A 16,627-nucleotide genomic window follows, 5' to 3' on the forward strand; every position below is an offset into this window, starting at 1 on the left:
CTGCATGGAGTACACATAAGGTATGTCTACACTGCACACCACTGGCAGTGGCATGTAAGGTACATGTAGCTACCTGCCTCAGTGAAAGCAGGCTGCGTCCACATTGCAATGTGTAGTTACATGTGGCTGCTGGGAAAGTCTCTGGCAGGGAGGAGGCAGCAGGGAAAGGCTCCATAAGCAGGCTCAAATAGCACTCTAAAACAGCAGTGTAGACGAGGGAGGTACTGCTTGGGTACGTAGAGAGCTGTGTAAGGTACATACTACTAGGGTGCTATTTATATACGCATACCCCCAAGCACAGGTAAGTGCTCTACACGCAGTCGTAAGATTTGTGCAGTGTCGACTTGCCCATTAAACACCTGCAGATGCAAACTCTAGGGTTTGGAGGAGTCAAGCTTTGGCTGCAGAAGCTGCACCCTGGCCTCCCGCCTGTGCCACCTCTTTCCCCATATGCACAGAAGGACCAGGCAGCATTTTTTTCAATTATTATAGAAAATGGCACAGAACGTGTTTCCTTCCCCCAGTCCCATCTCCTTGACAAACTTTGTCTCAGTCAGTCTTTTTTAACTTGGTAAAACATGTTTCCCTCACGAAGAGTTATGTACATCAGCGATTCTCAAACTAGGGCCACCACTTGTTCAGGGAAAGTGCATATAACTTCAGGCTGAGCCGGTTTGTTTACCTACTGCATCCACAGGTTCAGCTGATCGCAGCTCCCAGTGGCTGTGCTTCGCTGCTCCAGATCAATGAGAGCTGCGGGAAGTGGCGCGGACGGAAGGACGTACTGGCTGCTGCTTCCCACAGCCCCCAGTGGCCTGGAGTGGCGAACTGCAGCCACTGAGAGCTGCGATCAGCCAAACCTGCGGACGCGACAGGTAAGCAAACAGTCCCGGCCCACAAGGGGCTTTCCCTGAATGAGCGGCAGCCCTAGTTTGAGAACCACTGATGTACACCACATGCCAGGTTTGAAGTTTTAAAATTTAAATGGTGGAGTTATTTGAATTTCTAAGATTTTAATTTGATTTCTCCTTTTCCTCTCTCCAAGCTTAGAGATCTCCAAACTAAAATACACAATGAGATATTACAAAGATTTCCCCATTAAAAAAACTGTGCCTTTGGATTGAGAAGGTGAATTAGAAATTTCAGCCTGAAGTGTCATTTCCCTACCCCTTATCTCTAGTATGCTATTGCTCCTGCTCTTTTTTTAAGCACCTGGAATTGGGACTGTGACAAAAAAAGTCTTATCATCCACAAGTATAGCATCGCTAGCACAGTGTTGGAATGCAGAGTGGTAATTTACTAAATTTGTGGAAGTGTAACAATTCCTCAGTGTCTATCCACCCTTCCACTTCCTCCCTGCCCCTGCCCCACCCATCAGCAGGGTTTTAGCCAGGAATATTCATCACTGAAAGCATAGTCTTCTACCATTTGAGCAAAAGGGATAATTCCAATCTCTGGAAGAGCTAGAAGGCTCTTCTCTTCTGTGTGGACCAGCCACCAGAGAGTGAAGATAGCAGTATACCATGTAACATGTTTGCGTTATGGTTGTGTTAGGGCTGATCCACACACAGCTAGAGCCAATGCAAGTCTGTCAATTATAGTTATTCTGATACAGCCACTAATGTGGATGCAGTTATATCAGTGTAAAGGTGTCTTGTATTATACCTCTTCCTACTTGGAAATAAGCTATGCTGGTATAAATACATTTATACCTGTATAATTGGGTTCATATTAGAAGGGTTGTAGCACTTTTACTATACCACTATAGCTAAAGTGGTACAACTTTTATGTGTGGATGAGGCCTTATAAGCAGAGTTTGTGGTAAAATGGGAGAGCGGTACACAGTGAAGATCTTTCAAGTGTCTGAGTGCCTTCATCTCCTACTGGCACCAATAGGAAGTTTAGGGTAATTCAGCTCTTCCCATGTTCAGGGCCCAAATGAATGCTTTGTGGAAAGGATATCTGTACTATGAACCTCACACTTGAAGTTGGCTCACCTTTCCAAACCCTGCCTCCATGCCAATGAAGATTTATCTTACAGACCCTTTTGCAGAAGCACTAATTTGTCAACCTGTTTTTAATGCTACATTTAAGCATACATAATTGTTTAGATTTTTGGTTTACTGCCTGCCCCCTCCCACTCCTGAAAAGGCAGAGAGCTGTTTAGTTTTAAGGGCATCTATATGTTTGATACATATTGCATGGAGTATTAAGACCTGAGAATATTTGTTGTGTTAGGTGAGGAGAATCCCAATATTTCTCTTGCTTATTTGATGATCTTTTTAAATTTTATTTTTAACAGCATCCATGTGAAGGGATAGATCTGGAATCTTCAGTGTCCTCTCAGCTTTTTGATGAACAAATTGTAAGTTTATGTATTTGAAATGTTTTGACTCCTGAGCAGACTGTCTGGGAAAATGGGGGTTAAATTTTGATTTGGGTTCAGCTCCTTACAGATACTGGGAATACTGTACACCTGAATCTTCAACTTTCTTAAAATATTTTGTTTTGTTTGTCTTTTTGGTGTGTGGGTGAGGGGAGGTGGTGTGAGACAATCACATGTCAAAAGAACTAAGGTACTCTAGAAAACAACACCATTTTCAAATGAGATTTCACATACAAGCTGCCACATTTTTCAAATACCTTTCAAAAGAAAGGGTTGGATACAAAAGAGCCTTCCAACTGTATTGCTTAGGGCAGTGTTTCCCAAATTTGGGATGCCACTTGTGTAGGGAAGGTCCCTGGTGGGCCAGGCCAGTTTGTTTACCTGCCGCGTCCGCAGGTCCGGCTGATCGCAGCTCCCACTGGCTGTGGTTCACCGCTCCAGGCCAATGGGGGCTCCAAGAAACGGTGGCCAGTACATCCCTTGGCCTGCGCCGCTTCCCACAGCCCCCGTTGGCATGGAGCAGCGAACCGCAGCCACTGGGAGCTGCGATCGGCTGAACCTGCGGACACAACAGGTAAACAAACCAGTCCGTCCCGCCAGGGGCTTTCCCTGAACAAGCAGCGGACTGGCTTTGAGAACCGCTGGTCTAAATCCGACTGGGTTATGACACATGCTGGCCATGTTAAAAAGACATTGTTAACGTACATTGTTAATGTGTATTTGCAAAATTTGGATCCAACTTTGAGACTTTTATCATTAACATCCTGACCTCCATTGTCTTCCTCCATAGTAGTGATATAAATCAGATGTTTTAACTGAAGATGCAAACGGGATGATGATGATGGTTTATATCAGTGTTTCCCAAACTTAGGACACCGCTTGTGTAGGGAAAGCCCCCAGCCAGCGGGCCGGTTTGTTTACCTGCCGCATCTGCAGGTCTGACCAATCACGGCTTCCCACTGCCGCGTTCACCACTCCGGCCAATGGGAGCTGCTAGAAGCAGGGGCCAGTATGTCCCCGATCGTGCCACTTCCAGCAGTTCCCATTGGCCTGGAGCAGTGAACCATGGCCAGTGGGAGCCGTGATCTGCCAGACCCGCAGACGGGGCAGGTAGACAAACTGGCCCGGGCTGCCAGGGGCTTTCCCTACACAAGCGTCCGCGTCCTAAGTTTGGGAAACACTGGTTTATATTATTGGCAACAGCTGGAGTTCCCAACCAAGATCAGGGCCCCATTGTGATAAAATGCTGCACAAACACATAGGGAAGAACTGTAAAATATTAGATATCTTTATGAAAGTTGTCCAGAGAAATATTATACATTGGAAATGAACATATCTGAGTGGAGATGAATGTGAAAAGTAGCAGGAAAAGAACAAAATTTTATGTTACTCCAGCTTGGAAATCTTAATAGAAATAACCAGCGTACAATGCATATCTGCAGTATTATTTGTCATTCTCAGTTATGGCCCATCCCTTATATTATCCCTTTTCTATCTCTTGTGAATGTGTGTGGTGATGTTCTGACTATCATTATTTGTATTATGTGTTTGTTATGACTACTGCTAAAGCTGGCTGAAATTCAGGATTTCTAGTTCATAGGCATTTTCAGTATTTTGAAATTTCCTGCAGACCAGAAATTCCAAAAGAATTTGGGTTTGGAAGCTCAGAAACATGTTGTTTCAAAATGAATTATGCTCCCAGACCAAGGCAGCTACTGTCTGAAATTGACAAGAAATAATTGCTCTGCTGCTGAGGCAGTCTGCATGACCAGGGCTGCTTTGGAGCTGTGGACACTAGAAGCCTCAAGGTTCCTCAGATGGCTTCCGGGAAACCAGACAGGTTTATTTTGGAACTCTGCCTCTGATTTGACACAAGTTCATCAAACTCAAGATGTTTCCGGAAAATAATTTTGGGTTAGCCGAATCAGTGTTTTCCGACAAAGCTTTGTTTTCTTGGAAATTCCTGACCAGCTCTATGATTTAAATGAAGAAAATAGGTAATTCTGACACACATTTTAAAACAAAGCCTTTGAAAGTCAGTTTTTATGTGTGCGTGTGTGTGTGAGTGTGTGTGCATGTGCCAAGACCTGCGTAACCTGGATTCCCCCTTGCACAGGGAGAGGAAATGAGGCCTGTGAATTTCAAGTCACTCCAGAAACAGAAAGCATGTTTTTGTGTGTGAGCTGAGCTGTACAGATGGTAAAACTGATGACTGACTTCTTTGCCTTGCCACAGGCTCTTGAGGAAGGAAATGACTGTTTGAGCAGCTTGCCCAGCTCTTTTGCTTACCTACTGACAATACACCTGAAAGAAGGCCGGAACCTGGTCATTCGGGATCGCTGCGGTGAGTCTGCCTTTTGACGTACAGCAGATAACTCTCTCTTTTTTAAAACAGAACAACAAAAAAACAAAACTCAAGAACAAGCTGTGGGCCTGATTCTCCCTTCACTTTTTTTCACACAGTCTAACTCAATTGGCTTCTCACTTACTCTGGTGTCAATCAGAAGAGAATCAGGCACTACTTCTGTCTGCCAGCCTGCCAGTCAGAATGCGAAATTTCCTGTCATATAATCACCCTAGGTACACAAGGGAAGGGATGGGCAGATATATATTGCTGCTTTTCCCAGGTTTGAGAATTACACACTTTGCAATGTGACTTTGTAAAGTACATGCTTTCCTCCTACTCCTGGCAAAAGACCCAGCTCAATTCTAGTTTACTTAAAGGAAACCAAAGGATGTTTTGAAATCCAGTGGGTGGTAGTGAAGGGGAAGACAAACAGCTTTGTGACTTCAAGGACAGTGTCTGAAATGTGTGTTTTATAGGGAGGAAGTTAGTAAAGATCTCAGAACTTGAGGGTTCACTTCTGAGGGTAGGGATTATGTAGTTTCATGTAATAAGGCCTGGGGTGTATGCTTTATGGCTTAGTGAAAGGAAGGTCAGAAAGACATTGAGGAAATGAGTTAATCAGTGAGACATTATTCAAATATTATGGAAGGTGTTTGGCATTTGAGTCTCTGCTGGCTTGAGAGAGTAGCACATAGTCATTGACTGTATGCAGGAGCATTTCCTTTAAGAAGTTAGACATGCCTCTCCAGAAATATAACCCTTTAGTGTTAATTATAACACTCTGTCCATGCAGAAAACTCTGAATAGGTTTACACTGCAAACATATAAGCACTTTCTCTCTTGAAACTGAGCAATAAGACACAAAGTATACATGAGTAACAGCATCAGCATGGACTTGTTTTACCAATTTATTCACTTTCTCATAATGGGCCCTGGAGTGTTCTTGGGCTCCTTTCTGATTACTAGATACATTATTTTTTCTACACTATATTTTACTGTCCTAGGCAGAGGGCAAGCTCCTTGCCAGGGACTGTTATCTTTCTCTGGCCAACTCCTAACATTCTGAAGACATTAATAAATTGATGTTATGTAGTCTAAATCCTTTACCTTTTTAAACAGAATTGCTTTTTGTGGAAGGGTTTTCTGACAGTGCAGCATGTCACCAGGTTCACTAGAAACCATGTGTGTCAGAACAAGTCTTGCTGCTGGTTGGTTCTGTGGAAAGGATTCTACTTGCTACAAGTGAGCAACTTGGGCAGATGAATGTTTCCCAAGAAGAAAGAAGGCACTCTATCTCACATTGTGTTTGCTGTGGCTTAGTGAGGCATTGCACAACTCAGCTCAGTGTAACCTGACAACACAAAGACAATCCAGGGCAAGATGGATTTTGTTGGTTTGCTGTCATGTTGTATAACAAATCCTCCACTTGTTTAGAGAAGGCGAGCCTGGGGAGATGTGCAATCCACTAAAATTCCTCCTGCATACAAAGAAGTACAAAACTTGGGTGTCTGCCATTCTGGCATTGCTATAATATCTCTACACAAACCCTCAACTTTAAAAGCACAGTTATGCTCAGACTTGCCATTATGATGCTTTTTGACTTGTGGATTTTTCTTCGTGAGAAATTTAGTTGCTCTAATCTGCGGCTATCAGTGTTGGGGTAAGAGAGAGGTTTTGCAACGAATTGTTAAAGGTGGAAAGTCCTGGGCTCATCCTACCCTCCAGCATTAGGGGAATTTAACAGAGAAAGGCCTGACGCCAAGAGTGCCCTGCCACTGAAAGTCTGACTGTGGCTCTGTCAGCCCATAAAGTCTTGATAGGACACTGTGTCATCGGAATTGCAAAGAGGCAGCCCCTGAAATTGCTATGACCTACTCTAAGATCCTGGAGGAGCTCTAGTAATTGATAAGGAACCGGTGTATGGCATGGTGTATTTTATGATGTGCTCCCACTGGCCTTTTTTACCTAGAAGATGGGTTGTGCTGCCCCATGCGGTACGTACATGCTTCTGTCTCGGTAAAAGAAGGCAACCTATTAAATTAGACAGAGTAAATATTCAGGGTCATTCTGCTTTTATTGGCAAAGAATACAGTGTAAGTTACTGGGCACCTGAAAATGTCCACTTAGGAAATGGATGAGTCTGAATGTGAAATCAATGTCTAAAAAAAACCATTGTAATAAACGTCAGCCAGTTTGGTTACACTGGAATGGATGGGGGAGCTTCAAAAAGATTTCAATGTATTTATTACTCCCCAGGCTTTTCTGATTGCTCTGGCAAAGATTTTAAGTTACCTCCCTGTGCACGTGAAAAAGCTTATTTGCATGTGCATAGATAGGTAGTTCTGGATAGAGTTACCTGGTTCGTTTCTGCACATGGATCACTGGGGGTTTTCCTTCTTAGAGACTTCCTGAAAATGTGAAGCTTTCAAAGTGCCAACTGATGCTCCTGAAAAGTTTGCGAACAAGAAACCTATCTAGCTAACCAAGCAGTGCTGTTAAACACAGCCATCAGATGGGTTTAAAACCCACAACCCTAGCTGCTTTATTCATGTGGTGGCATATTTGATATAAGCAAATAAGTATTTTGGTTCTCTAGGTCTTCTGGGACTCTCATAAGCAGAGTTGGTGCATTTCATTGGGATTTTACATTGTTTGTTGGCCTGAAAATGCTCTTAACTTACTAAAAAAGTACAGATCAGCATCATCTGGCAAACTGCAGCAATGTTGTGCTGTATAGCAGTCATGGTGGAGTCTATGTCAGAGGCATTCATATGTTAAGAATACCCAGTATCACTGTACCACTAAGGCAGTGGTTCTCAAACTGGGGCCACTGCTTGTTCAGGGAAAGCCCCTGGCGGGCCGGGCCGGTTTCTTTACCTGCTGGGTCTGCAGGTTCGGCCGATCGCAGCTCCCACTGGCTGCGGTTCGCTGCTCCAGGGCAATGGGGGTTGCTGGAAGCTGCAGCCAGCAAATCATTTGTCCTGCACCGCTTCCCGCAGCCCCCATTGGCCTGGAGCTTACAAACACTAATACATTTTGAATAAAAAGTTATTTGTCAACCTAGGTCTATTTTGGTAACAGTATTCTTTGACTGATCACCACTTTAACTTGTTAATTTTTGTTCATATTGGGGAAAAATGATTCAAGATGCACAATACAGCTATATGGGAAAAAAACCCTATGATCTTTATTTACAGACTGATCATCCACAAGCTCTATAAATGGATAAATATGTCATGGGCTGTGATAGAATATGTTATAGCTAAACCTGAAAAACTGTGTTAGTGGTGCCCTCTTGTGGTCATTTTAAATGCTGCAATACATTTCAGGAAGAATGAAATTACAGTACGGTGCTGGGCACTTCTCTAGATCTCTTTCATAGTGGAACACCAAGCACTTCAGAAATATTAACTGATTAACCTGCTCAGTCCCTCCAATTGCATTCCACTCCAGAAGTGGTGCAGTTAACAATGTACACAAGTGCTACAGAAAAAGGTTAGGGCAAGAAATGAAGAAGAACATGTTAATTGGTTGATACTCCAGGGGACAGATGAAGTTAAAGACATAAAAATGGTCATACTGGCTCAGACCAGAGGTCCTTCGAGCCCAGTATCCTGTCTTCTGACAGTGGCTAATGCCACGTGCCCCAGAGGGAATGAACAGAACAAGTAATCATCAAGTGATCCATCCCCTGTTGCTCATTCTCAGTTTCTGGCAAACGGAGGCTAGTGACACCATCCCTGCCCATCCTGGCTAATAGCCATTGGTGGACTCATCCTCCATGAACTTATCTAATTCTTTTTTGAACTCTGTCATAGTCTTGGCTTTCACAACATTCTCTGGCAAGGTGTTCCACAGGTTGACTGTGTTTGTTGTGTGGAAAAAAATACTTCTTTTTGTTTGTTTTAAAACTGCTGCCTATTAATTTCATTTGGCGACCCCTAGTTCTTGTGTTATAAGACGGAGTAAATAACACTTCCTTATTTACTTTCTCCACACCAATCATGATGTTATAGACCTCAATCAGATTCCCCCTTAGTTGTTTCTTTTCCAAGCTGAAAAGTCCCAGTCTTATTAATCGCTCCTCATACGGAAGCTGTTCCATACCCCTAATCATTTTTGTTGCACGTTTCTGAACTTTTTCCAATTCCAATATATCTTTTTTGAGATGGGGCAACCACATCTGCATGTGGTATTTAAGGTTACTGGTGTTGGTGTGTAGCCAAGATACCAGATAAATCTGCTGTTTTTTCCCCTCATCTTCTCAGAAGGACATCACCTCCAGCATCCCAGGCCTTCCTAACACTATGCTGTGTTTTTTGTCCAAAAGTGTCAGAGGAAAGCATGCCGCCTACTCATTTGTCAACACTTCTGAACTAGCTGTTCTAATAGAGATTAAAATGATAGTGCAAGTCTATCATTGCCCAACCCACAATCACAGAATTGCCACTACTGCCTACTGAGTATAGACATTTTTCTTCACATGGCTTTTCCCAGACTGGCTGATCCTGTTCCCTCCTGCTGGCAGTGGAAACGGCTGTGCTGGGAGCTTCAGATGCATTCAACAGATTCACTGCTCCTCACCAGCCATCGCACTTCCTCAGAACTAACCAACTATATTCTTAACATCTATTAAGTATTAATTAATGAAACTTAGCTAAATTCATCTCCAGTGTAACTTCACTGCCATCCACAACCTGTGAAATCCACAGTTACATCAGGGGCAAATTTGATTTTCTTCATTATCTTTCATCTGTTTCCTTCATTTTCTCCTCCTCTTTCCTTCTACTGTATACTACTCCCTCAGTCTATTTTTAATTGTTCTCCATTTCCTTCTCACCCTTCTCTTAGCATTGATTTCAGGGTCTCTTCTCCTTTTCTCTCTGGTTTGTGTTTCTTCCTCAGTCCCTCGGGGTTCTCTTTTGCTCCCCCTCTTCATTCTTATTCCCCATCTCCTTAATCCTCTGCTCCTCCTCACTTACTTTCTTTACTTCTTCATTATCCCTTTAGCTTTCTCTCCTACCTTTTCTCTCACTCGTCCATTCCTGGCAATTTTGCCTTTTTTCCCTGCCTTCTCCGCCCCCTTCCTATACTTGCTGTGTTTGGGTGCAGGGAGAACAGTTTCTCCAATCAGCTGAAATCTGACCCAGCTCTGCAGTATTCTGCTGCTTTTTACAAAATGGTTAAGCAGTGGGGGAAGAAAACAGGGATGGTGTGTGTGTGTACTTCCTCTCTTTGCTCAGCTGCGGGGGGGGGGGGGCGAGGAGGGATGATTCCCTGGAGAAGGAGGGAAATTTCGATCCACCAGTTACTCTGCCTGCGGAGTTCTGCTCAGTGTCACTCCCTCCTAACAGTGAGGAGAGGAAGAGCCCAATCTGTTGTTTAATTGATTAATATGCACCTGTTCCTGTTGGGGACAGGTGGTAGTTTAGTGTTAGCCAATTTAAGAATGGAGCTGGATTCTGCACAAACCCCCTTGCTATTCACAGACACAAGGATTAATTTTTTTGGAGTGCTTTTTGCCAGATCTGTAACCTGGCCTGTGTTGAGGCCTAGAAGTCTATCGACCAAGTACTGACCTTACCGCATCTTATCAGGCTATGGGTACTACATAGACTCTCACTACAAGGCAGTTTGGTGGCAGGCCAAATCATTTACTTCACCTTACTATGACACATGCAGGTTGAGTCTCTCCTCCCTACGATAGCTTTATATCCATAAGTTTTTAGTTCTCATAATGAAAGAACTGCACGTTGGAGTGTGTGCATCTGCACAAGTCTCTGTACTGGATTGAGCCAAACTACATTTTTACTGCTGAAAGCATTTGTTAAACATAGGTTTATTCTTTCATGCATTGATGATTCCCTTTGACTTTCTGGGTATGTTTCAAGTCCTATCTATTTAACCAGTAGAAGTGCTTTTGTGGCAAAAGGTTTGGTTAATTTTGTGTCTTGGGGAGTTTTTATCATCAGTAGTTGATGTGTTAAATTGTGGGGTAGATGGATGTTTGTGAATGTTTAACTTTGGTACGATAAATTGTAAGAAATCATCATAAGTGCATTTTGTTAATGAAACATACAAACTTACAAGTAATGTGGGTGCTGCTGAAAACTGTTCAGGATTCCAGGGTGTTAAGATCATTCTGTTACAATTTCCTGGGTTTCAGAAAAGCTTAATGTCTTTTCTCTCTGGCCTTGTAACTGCTGCCTGACCCTCAGATTTCTACAGTGGACTACTTTTTTGGTGGTCTTTCTAATCCTTTCATATGAAGTCTCAGACTTCCAGCTCTGATATTCTTGGAATTAGAAGTGAGTTAATCCCTTTTTGATTTGTTTTACTCTTAACAGTCCTTTTTCGAAGTGCTGTGTGTTGTTAAACTGAGCCATTCTAATGGACCTGAAATGCTCTGCTCCTTCACAGTGCTGATATGTTGTGCCTGTGCATACTACTGGCCTTCTGAGTCATTTTGGGCAACCGTGCAATTGTGTCATTTAGCAGTACTGTGATGTCACACATGTGCTTTTTTTTGTAATGAAGTGGTCTCTTTCTCTCCTGTTATTTGAAGATTCAACTGACAGTTGGTAAAGCATTAAACATTCAAATATGCTACTATAACAAGAAACAGAAACTCAAGTCGTCTTGCTGAGGTTCAGTTTCTGTATTTGTGGTTAGGGTGAGGCCAGTAGCTGGCTTTGAGACGTAAGGTATTTTTTGCCCTGAAACTCTGTGTGATTATCCTGTGTATCATTGTAACTTATTTCTGTGAAATGATGTACACTGTGTGGCTTAGTTTTTTTTCTGGCCACATGCTCTAACAAAATCCATCTTTCTATCTCTCTTCCACACCAGTCTTCTGTGAACATAGTCATGGTTTTTCTACACTTCTGTGACAGTTTTAACATTGTGTACATTGCTTTGGGTCTCTTCCTTTCTCTCTGTGGTTTCCCTAATAACTTCCTGTTGTCATTTCGTGGTTTGATCAGTCTTCTTCCACCTCTTTAGAGATAGATATTGTGTGTTCAGATCTATTTGTTTGATTTCGTCACATGCTTCCCCTCTTTTTCTCAAATCCAAGCAGAGCAGGAGAGTATTCACTCCTGCATGAGGTGTTTATTTCTATAGTCTTGCATGCCCATCTCATGACTTTGTGGATTGATTGGGATTCACTTGACTAGATCCATTGAGGTGCACCATTCAATACAAAGTAAATTTAAAAAATGAATACATAAAGCATTTCTATTTAAACTGGGCCATAACTAAAAAATACTGTGATATCTTCACAATGTTGGGATATCCAGTGCTAAGCTATTAATGTGATTACAGATTGCCAGACTATAGTGGAAGGGGCTATGTTTCATATATCATTGAGCACTTTGTCAGCATACATGTAAATAAGACTATTGTTTAGAATGCAAGTTTAGAATGTTAGACTGAATAGTTCACAGCAAATAAGGTATCTGATAAATTTAGACTTTCTTTGCTTTCAGGGTATCTGCAATCAGATCATTAGTTCCTCATATCTATGATTCAGATTTATTAGGCAACTTTCTACCCCAGTGATTTTTCTTTAAGGCTTAATTGTGAACAGTCTGCAAATAGCTGGAATTTGAGCCTTGTTGGGTAATTACAAGTTGCCAAGTAAATCACCTTGTATTGATTGTCTTCTCTGAGTGCCGGAACATGCAACACCTCTGCTATGAGTACTGGATGTGCCAGCTGCAAATTTGGTTTCTGTAAGTGCTTGTGCATGTAACTCTGAAACTTTGCCTCCCACATACACTCATTCCAGTAAACACAGTCACTTGCATGATTTTGAGAAATGGACATGCACGGGGAAAGAACATGACTAGAATGGTTTCATCTAAAAACGAGAACTGTTAATAGAAAATGTTAAGCAGTGTCCACCCAGCTCTGGGAAGAAAAACGTAAAATCTCAAACCTATGCTGAGTACCACCTCTATTAATCAATCTTTCATCTTAGACAACCACTTGAAAGCATTCTTAGGTAATTCCTGCATTATGCAGGAGGTCAGACTTGATTTTCTTCAATACAACTTTTTTATCCCTCTAAAAAAACAAAAAAACAAAAAACAACCCACCTCTGTGTTAAGTTACTGATATTTCCTGGGCCTTGGAGTGACTGCATAAGAGAGGTTTCACTATACTGTCGAAAATATAGCTTCCTATTTGGTTTGCTAGGTACCCCAAATGATTAATACTCTGAATGGAAGGTGCTGTCAAAAATATGTAAAATAACACAATCTGGATGTTATGGAATGAGTTTTCATCATTAGAGTCCATCCTCCCTTCCTTGTGTGATATTGATGTGGTTAGGGAGGCATTACTCTAATGAGATCTGGTGACTGTGCTGCCCTGTGTGGATTGAGTTGGTGTCAGTCAAGTTCCAGGTGGGCAAGAGTCCAAACCACGCTAGATACTATCACAATTGACACTAATTAGCTGGCTTTTTGGCAGTCCCTCCAGAGAGGCCAAGTGCTGAATGGACCTGGTGACTGAATTCCCCTCACACCTCTAGTGGTGGTCCCGTCAATGAAAGATGAGAGTCCCATTACCCAAGTGGAGTGGGGAATCTTGTGCTTCCATTGTGCCTATTTTGTGTATACTTAGAGGACTTCAGTCTCCAAGGCCTTGAATTCATCATCTTTCACCAGCTGAACATTACTTCCACTTTTAAAAGTTTTTCACCTGACATCCTCCACATATTTAATACATACTCCATGGAAAACTGGCATACACAAAACAAATGAAAATACGGTTGTGGAATCCTTCTGGGAAGGCCATTTAAAAGTTGTTATATGGTGTTTGCTTTAAAAAAAGAAAAATCTTGTCACATAAGTTGATTTTGAGGCCCTCACATTCCATAGACTTTCTGAGAGATCTGCTCAGTGCAATACATTTTATGCTGCAGTTACAGATGTTTCTAAAAAGAAACCAGCCTGCACTAGAATATATCACAGGGTGTCTGCACAAGCATGTGTAGGTGTATGCGCCTCAGAAGCTGAGTGATTCCTTTTGGGAACATATATTTCTTTTCTCCCAGATGCCCTTTGCATTTATCAGAGTAGTCATAGTTTCAGAGAGGTGAGTTGCTATAACTTTGTGATTGGTTGTTCCTAATGGACAGATGTCCATATCACAAGATTTGACACTGTAAATAGCTCCACCTGGGACCTTTGTTAATAATCTTTACAGCAAGGCAAACGATTGTGTGGGCAGGAAGACTTAGGGCTTAAGTACATGGCAAGTTACTGTGCGTCAGGGTGTGAATCTACAGCTTGCGGTGCAGTAATGTTCCATGAGGACAGAGCTACAGCGGTGCGAAGATCCCAGAGTGCGGCTACACACCCCAGCTTGCCGTGCAGTAACTTGCTATGTAGCCAAGCTTTTAACTGTGCTCATACCAGCATGTTGTGTGTTCACTGTTAAAATGACGCTCACAACATTGACAACTGATTCTACCCAAAAACTTTGAAACAAATCAACTTAAAAAACAAAAAGTACATTAATAAAATTTGTTTAATCAAAATTCCTACTCCACAAAGGGCTTTTACCCCAAAAAGAAGCACCAAAGACTCTATTAATTTCACAAGGAACTTAGTTACTGCTATAGAGAAGGTGCTCAGACATTGTGGTAATGAGCAGAGTGTAAAACCCTGAGATAGATTCTCTTCCATATAGCTTCTTATACTAGCCTCATCACTATAGTGCTTGAGCAGCTTCCAGTAGCACATCAAGCAACATAAGTAACTTGTCATATGTGGTTTGTTCTTTCTCTTATCTTTTCCCCCAGGGGAGAATTGTGTAGTGTTTTGTTTTGGTAAATTTGTGTGCACACCGCGCGTGGCAGCGAGCATGTGTGTGTGTATGATGTACGGTCTGAATGTGTTACAAAAGGCAAGTTTGAAGAAGTATGGTTTCCACTTGACGTGGAAGGAAGGTGGTTAGGATTGTGATGGTTCCTTAGTTCCTGTGGGTGTTAATTCCACAGCCTTGGATTGGTCCAAGAAAAAGCTCAGTTTCCTGCACACACAAGCTTTACCCTTATGGCAAATATTGCACCATGCTCTTCATCACTTCCTGGGTGCACTCCTACTGTCTATTCTCTTGGTCCTCATATGGTTTTCCCTACCCACTTCACTAATGAACATGTGCCTTGGCTTCCAGGTTCTTTTTAATGCCGCTTGATGCTTTTTTGCTCCAGAAAAAGACAGATATTCATTAATTATTGCATCATGGGTTGCTCTGACCCTCTGCAGGATGCCTAGCATGCTGCTTACAGGGTGCATTTTACAAAACATCCCTTGTCTGCTTCCTTGTTTTTCAGCATTTACTCACATTCTCCTTCTAAAAGCAGTGGCTCGTTTCTAGGCTTATATATGTTCCACACACCTCTTCACTGGCAAAGTGTTCTGGTTTATTTTCCTTCCTAGTTTACCAAAGGCATTTGCTTCTAAACCATTCACTCACACGGCTTTTCAAATACATAGCCTTTTTCATTTTTTTCCTGCTTCCCCCAGTAGATGTTTTATTCCGTTTTTGTTATCTCTGTATAAGAGTGTTTGATTTTTTTCATTTAAAACAAAAATACCATTGATCCATCTGATAATGGCTTTTGGTCATTACTGTAAACAACTGTAGTAATATTATTTCTATGGATTTGCTGAAAAATTACACTTAGTTTTATATGACTATAAAATAAGTCTGCAAAATATTATTAGAAATACATTCGTTTTCTTTTCCATATTAATATTTGGAACTTAATATCCTAAAACAACAATTAAAATGATCTAGGGTATAAGCAGTATGGTTTTCTTTGTTTGAGTTCTTAGGATTGTGGCACCGATAGATATTTGTATTTTTAAGTACAGATATTGTTAATATGCTTGCATGCCCAGCAAACCGATCTCTAGAGGATGAATATGTCATTTGAAATAACACCAGGTCTGCTGTGCCTTTTTCAAAGTGTGAAACAAGCATGTAAGGTTAGTAAATATTGATGTGGCAAGTCTCATCATAGCTGCTAGAGGGCAGCAGTAACCGTTTAAAAACGCTATGAACTCTCTGAGGAAACTAAACCCTATCTAGTTACTGTGTACAGAATACTTTTGTTTGTTTAGGCAACTTCAAGTTCCCGTGTACTTAGTCCACCTATACTGAGTGAATGGCCTTCAGTGTTACAGGATAAGCTGCTTTTCTAGGAAAAAATACTACTAAAAAATAATCCACTAAAAGCATGGTAAAGGGTAAAAAGGAGGTTTTTCATATAGCCCCAAACCTTACTCCTGCTGAAGTCAAAGGCAAAGCTCCTTTTTGACTTTAATGGTGCAGGTCCATAGTGCTTTGTGCCTGAAGTCTATTGTCTCTTCAGTTTAGAAGATTACTTCCAAGTGCGGGGGGAGTTTATCTTCCAATATATAGACATGCCCACATTCACATGCTCACTCACAACTACAGAAGATAATGAATGACTCTTTAATATGAAAGTTAAGTATATTTAGCAATCCATGGGGCATTATAAACCCCAAGGAGAAGGAAGAAAGGGTTATATCGTGTGCTTTCATCCTGGCCAATGCTGACTAGCATGCACAGTCTGACTAATTACTTTAAGTTCAAGCCAGCTGCTTAACGGGTTGAAAAATCCATGAAAGGATCACAGTTTGAAAAAGGAAAAATTGAGAAACAGATTTTAATTAAAAATAAAATGGGTATGGTGAAAATTATTTTAAATAACAAATAACATTAAAATGAATATCCTTCCTTTATTTAATAAAAAAGCACCCCAAAATCTTAGTCACAACAGAATAGTTTTTCAGAGGTCACACTTTTTTCTCTATTTTTACTGGGCTTTTGCTTAAGACTTCAAGAAGTGAATC

General features: G+C 41.6%; 1 protein-coding gene across 1 annotated transcript in view; it reads left to right on the forward strand.

The window, feature by feature from the left end:
- Positions 1–16,627, forward strand: part of MCTP2 (multiple C2 and transmembrane domain containing 2) — a 167,666-nt gene that overhangs the window by 40,824 nt on the left and 110,215 nt on the right. The window contains 2 exon segments of the mRNA XM_075069094.1: positions 2,303–2,365; positions 4,622–4,730. Coding sequence (XP_074925195.1) covers positions 2,303–2,365; positions 4,622–4,730 — 172 coding nt within the window.

Source organism: Chelonoidis abingdonii, chromosome 9, assembly GCF_003597395.2.
Source record: "Chelonoidis abingdonii isolate Lonesome George chromosome 9, CheloAbing_2.0, whole genome shotgun sequence".
In the NCBI taxonomy this organism is placed as follows: Eukaryota; Metazoa; Chordata; order Testudines; family Testudinidae; genus Chelonoidis; species Chelonoidis abingdonii.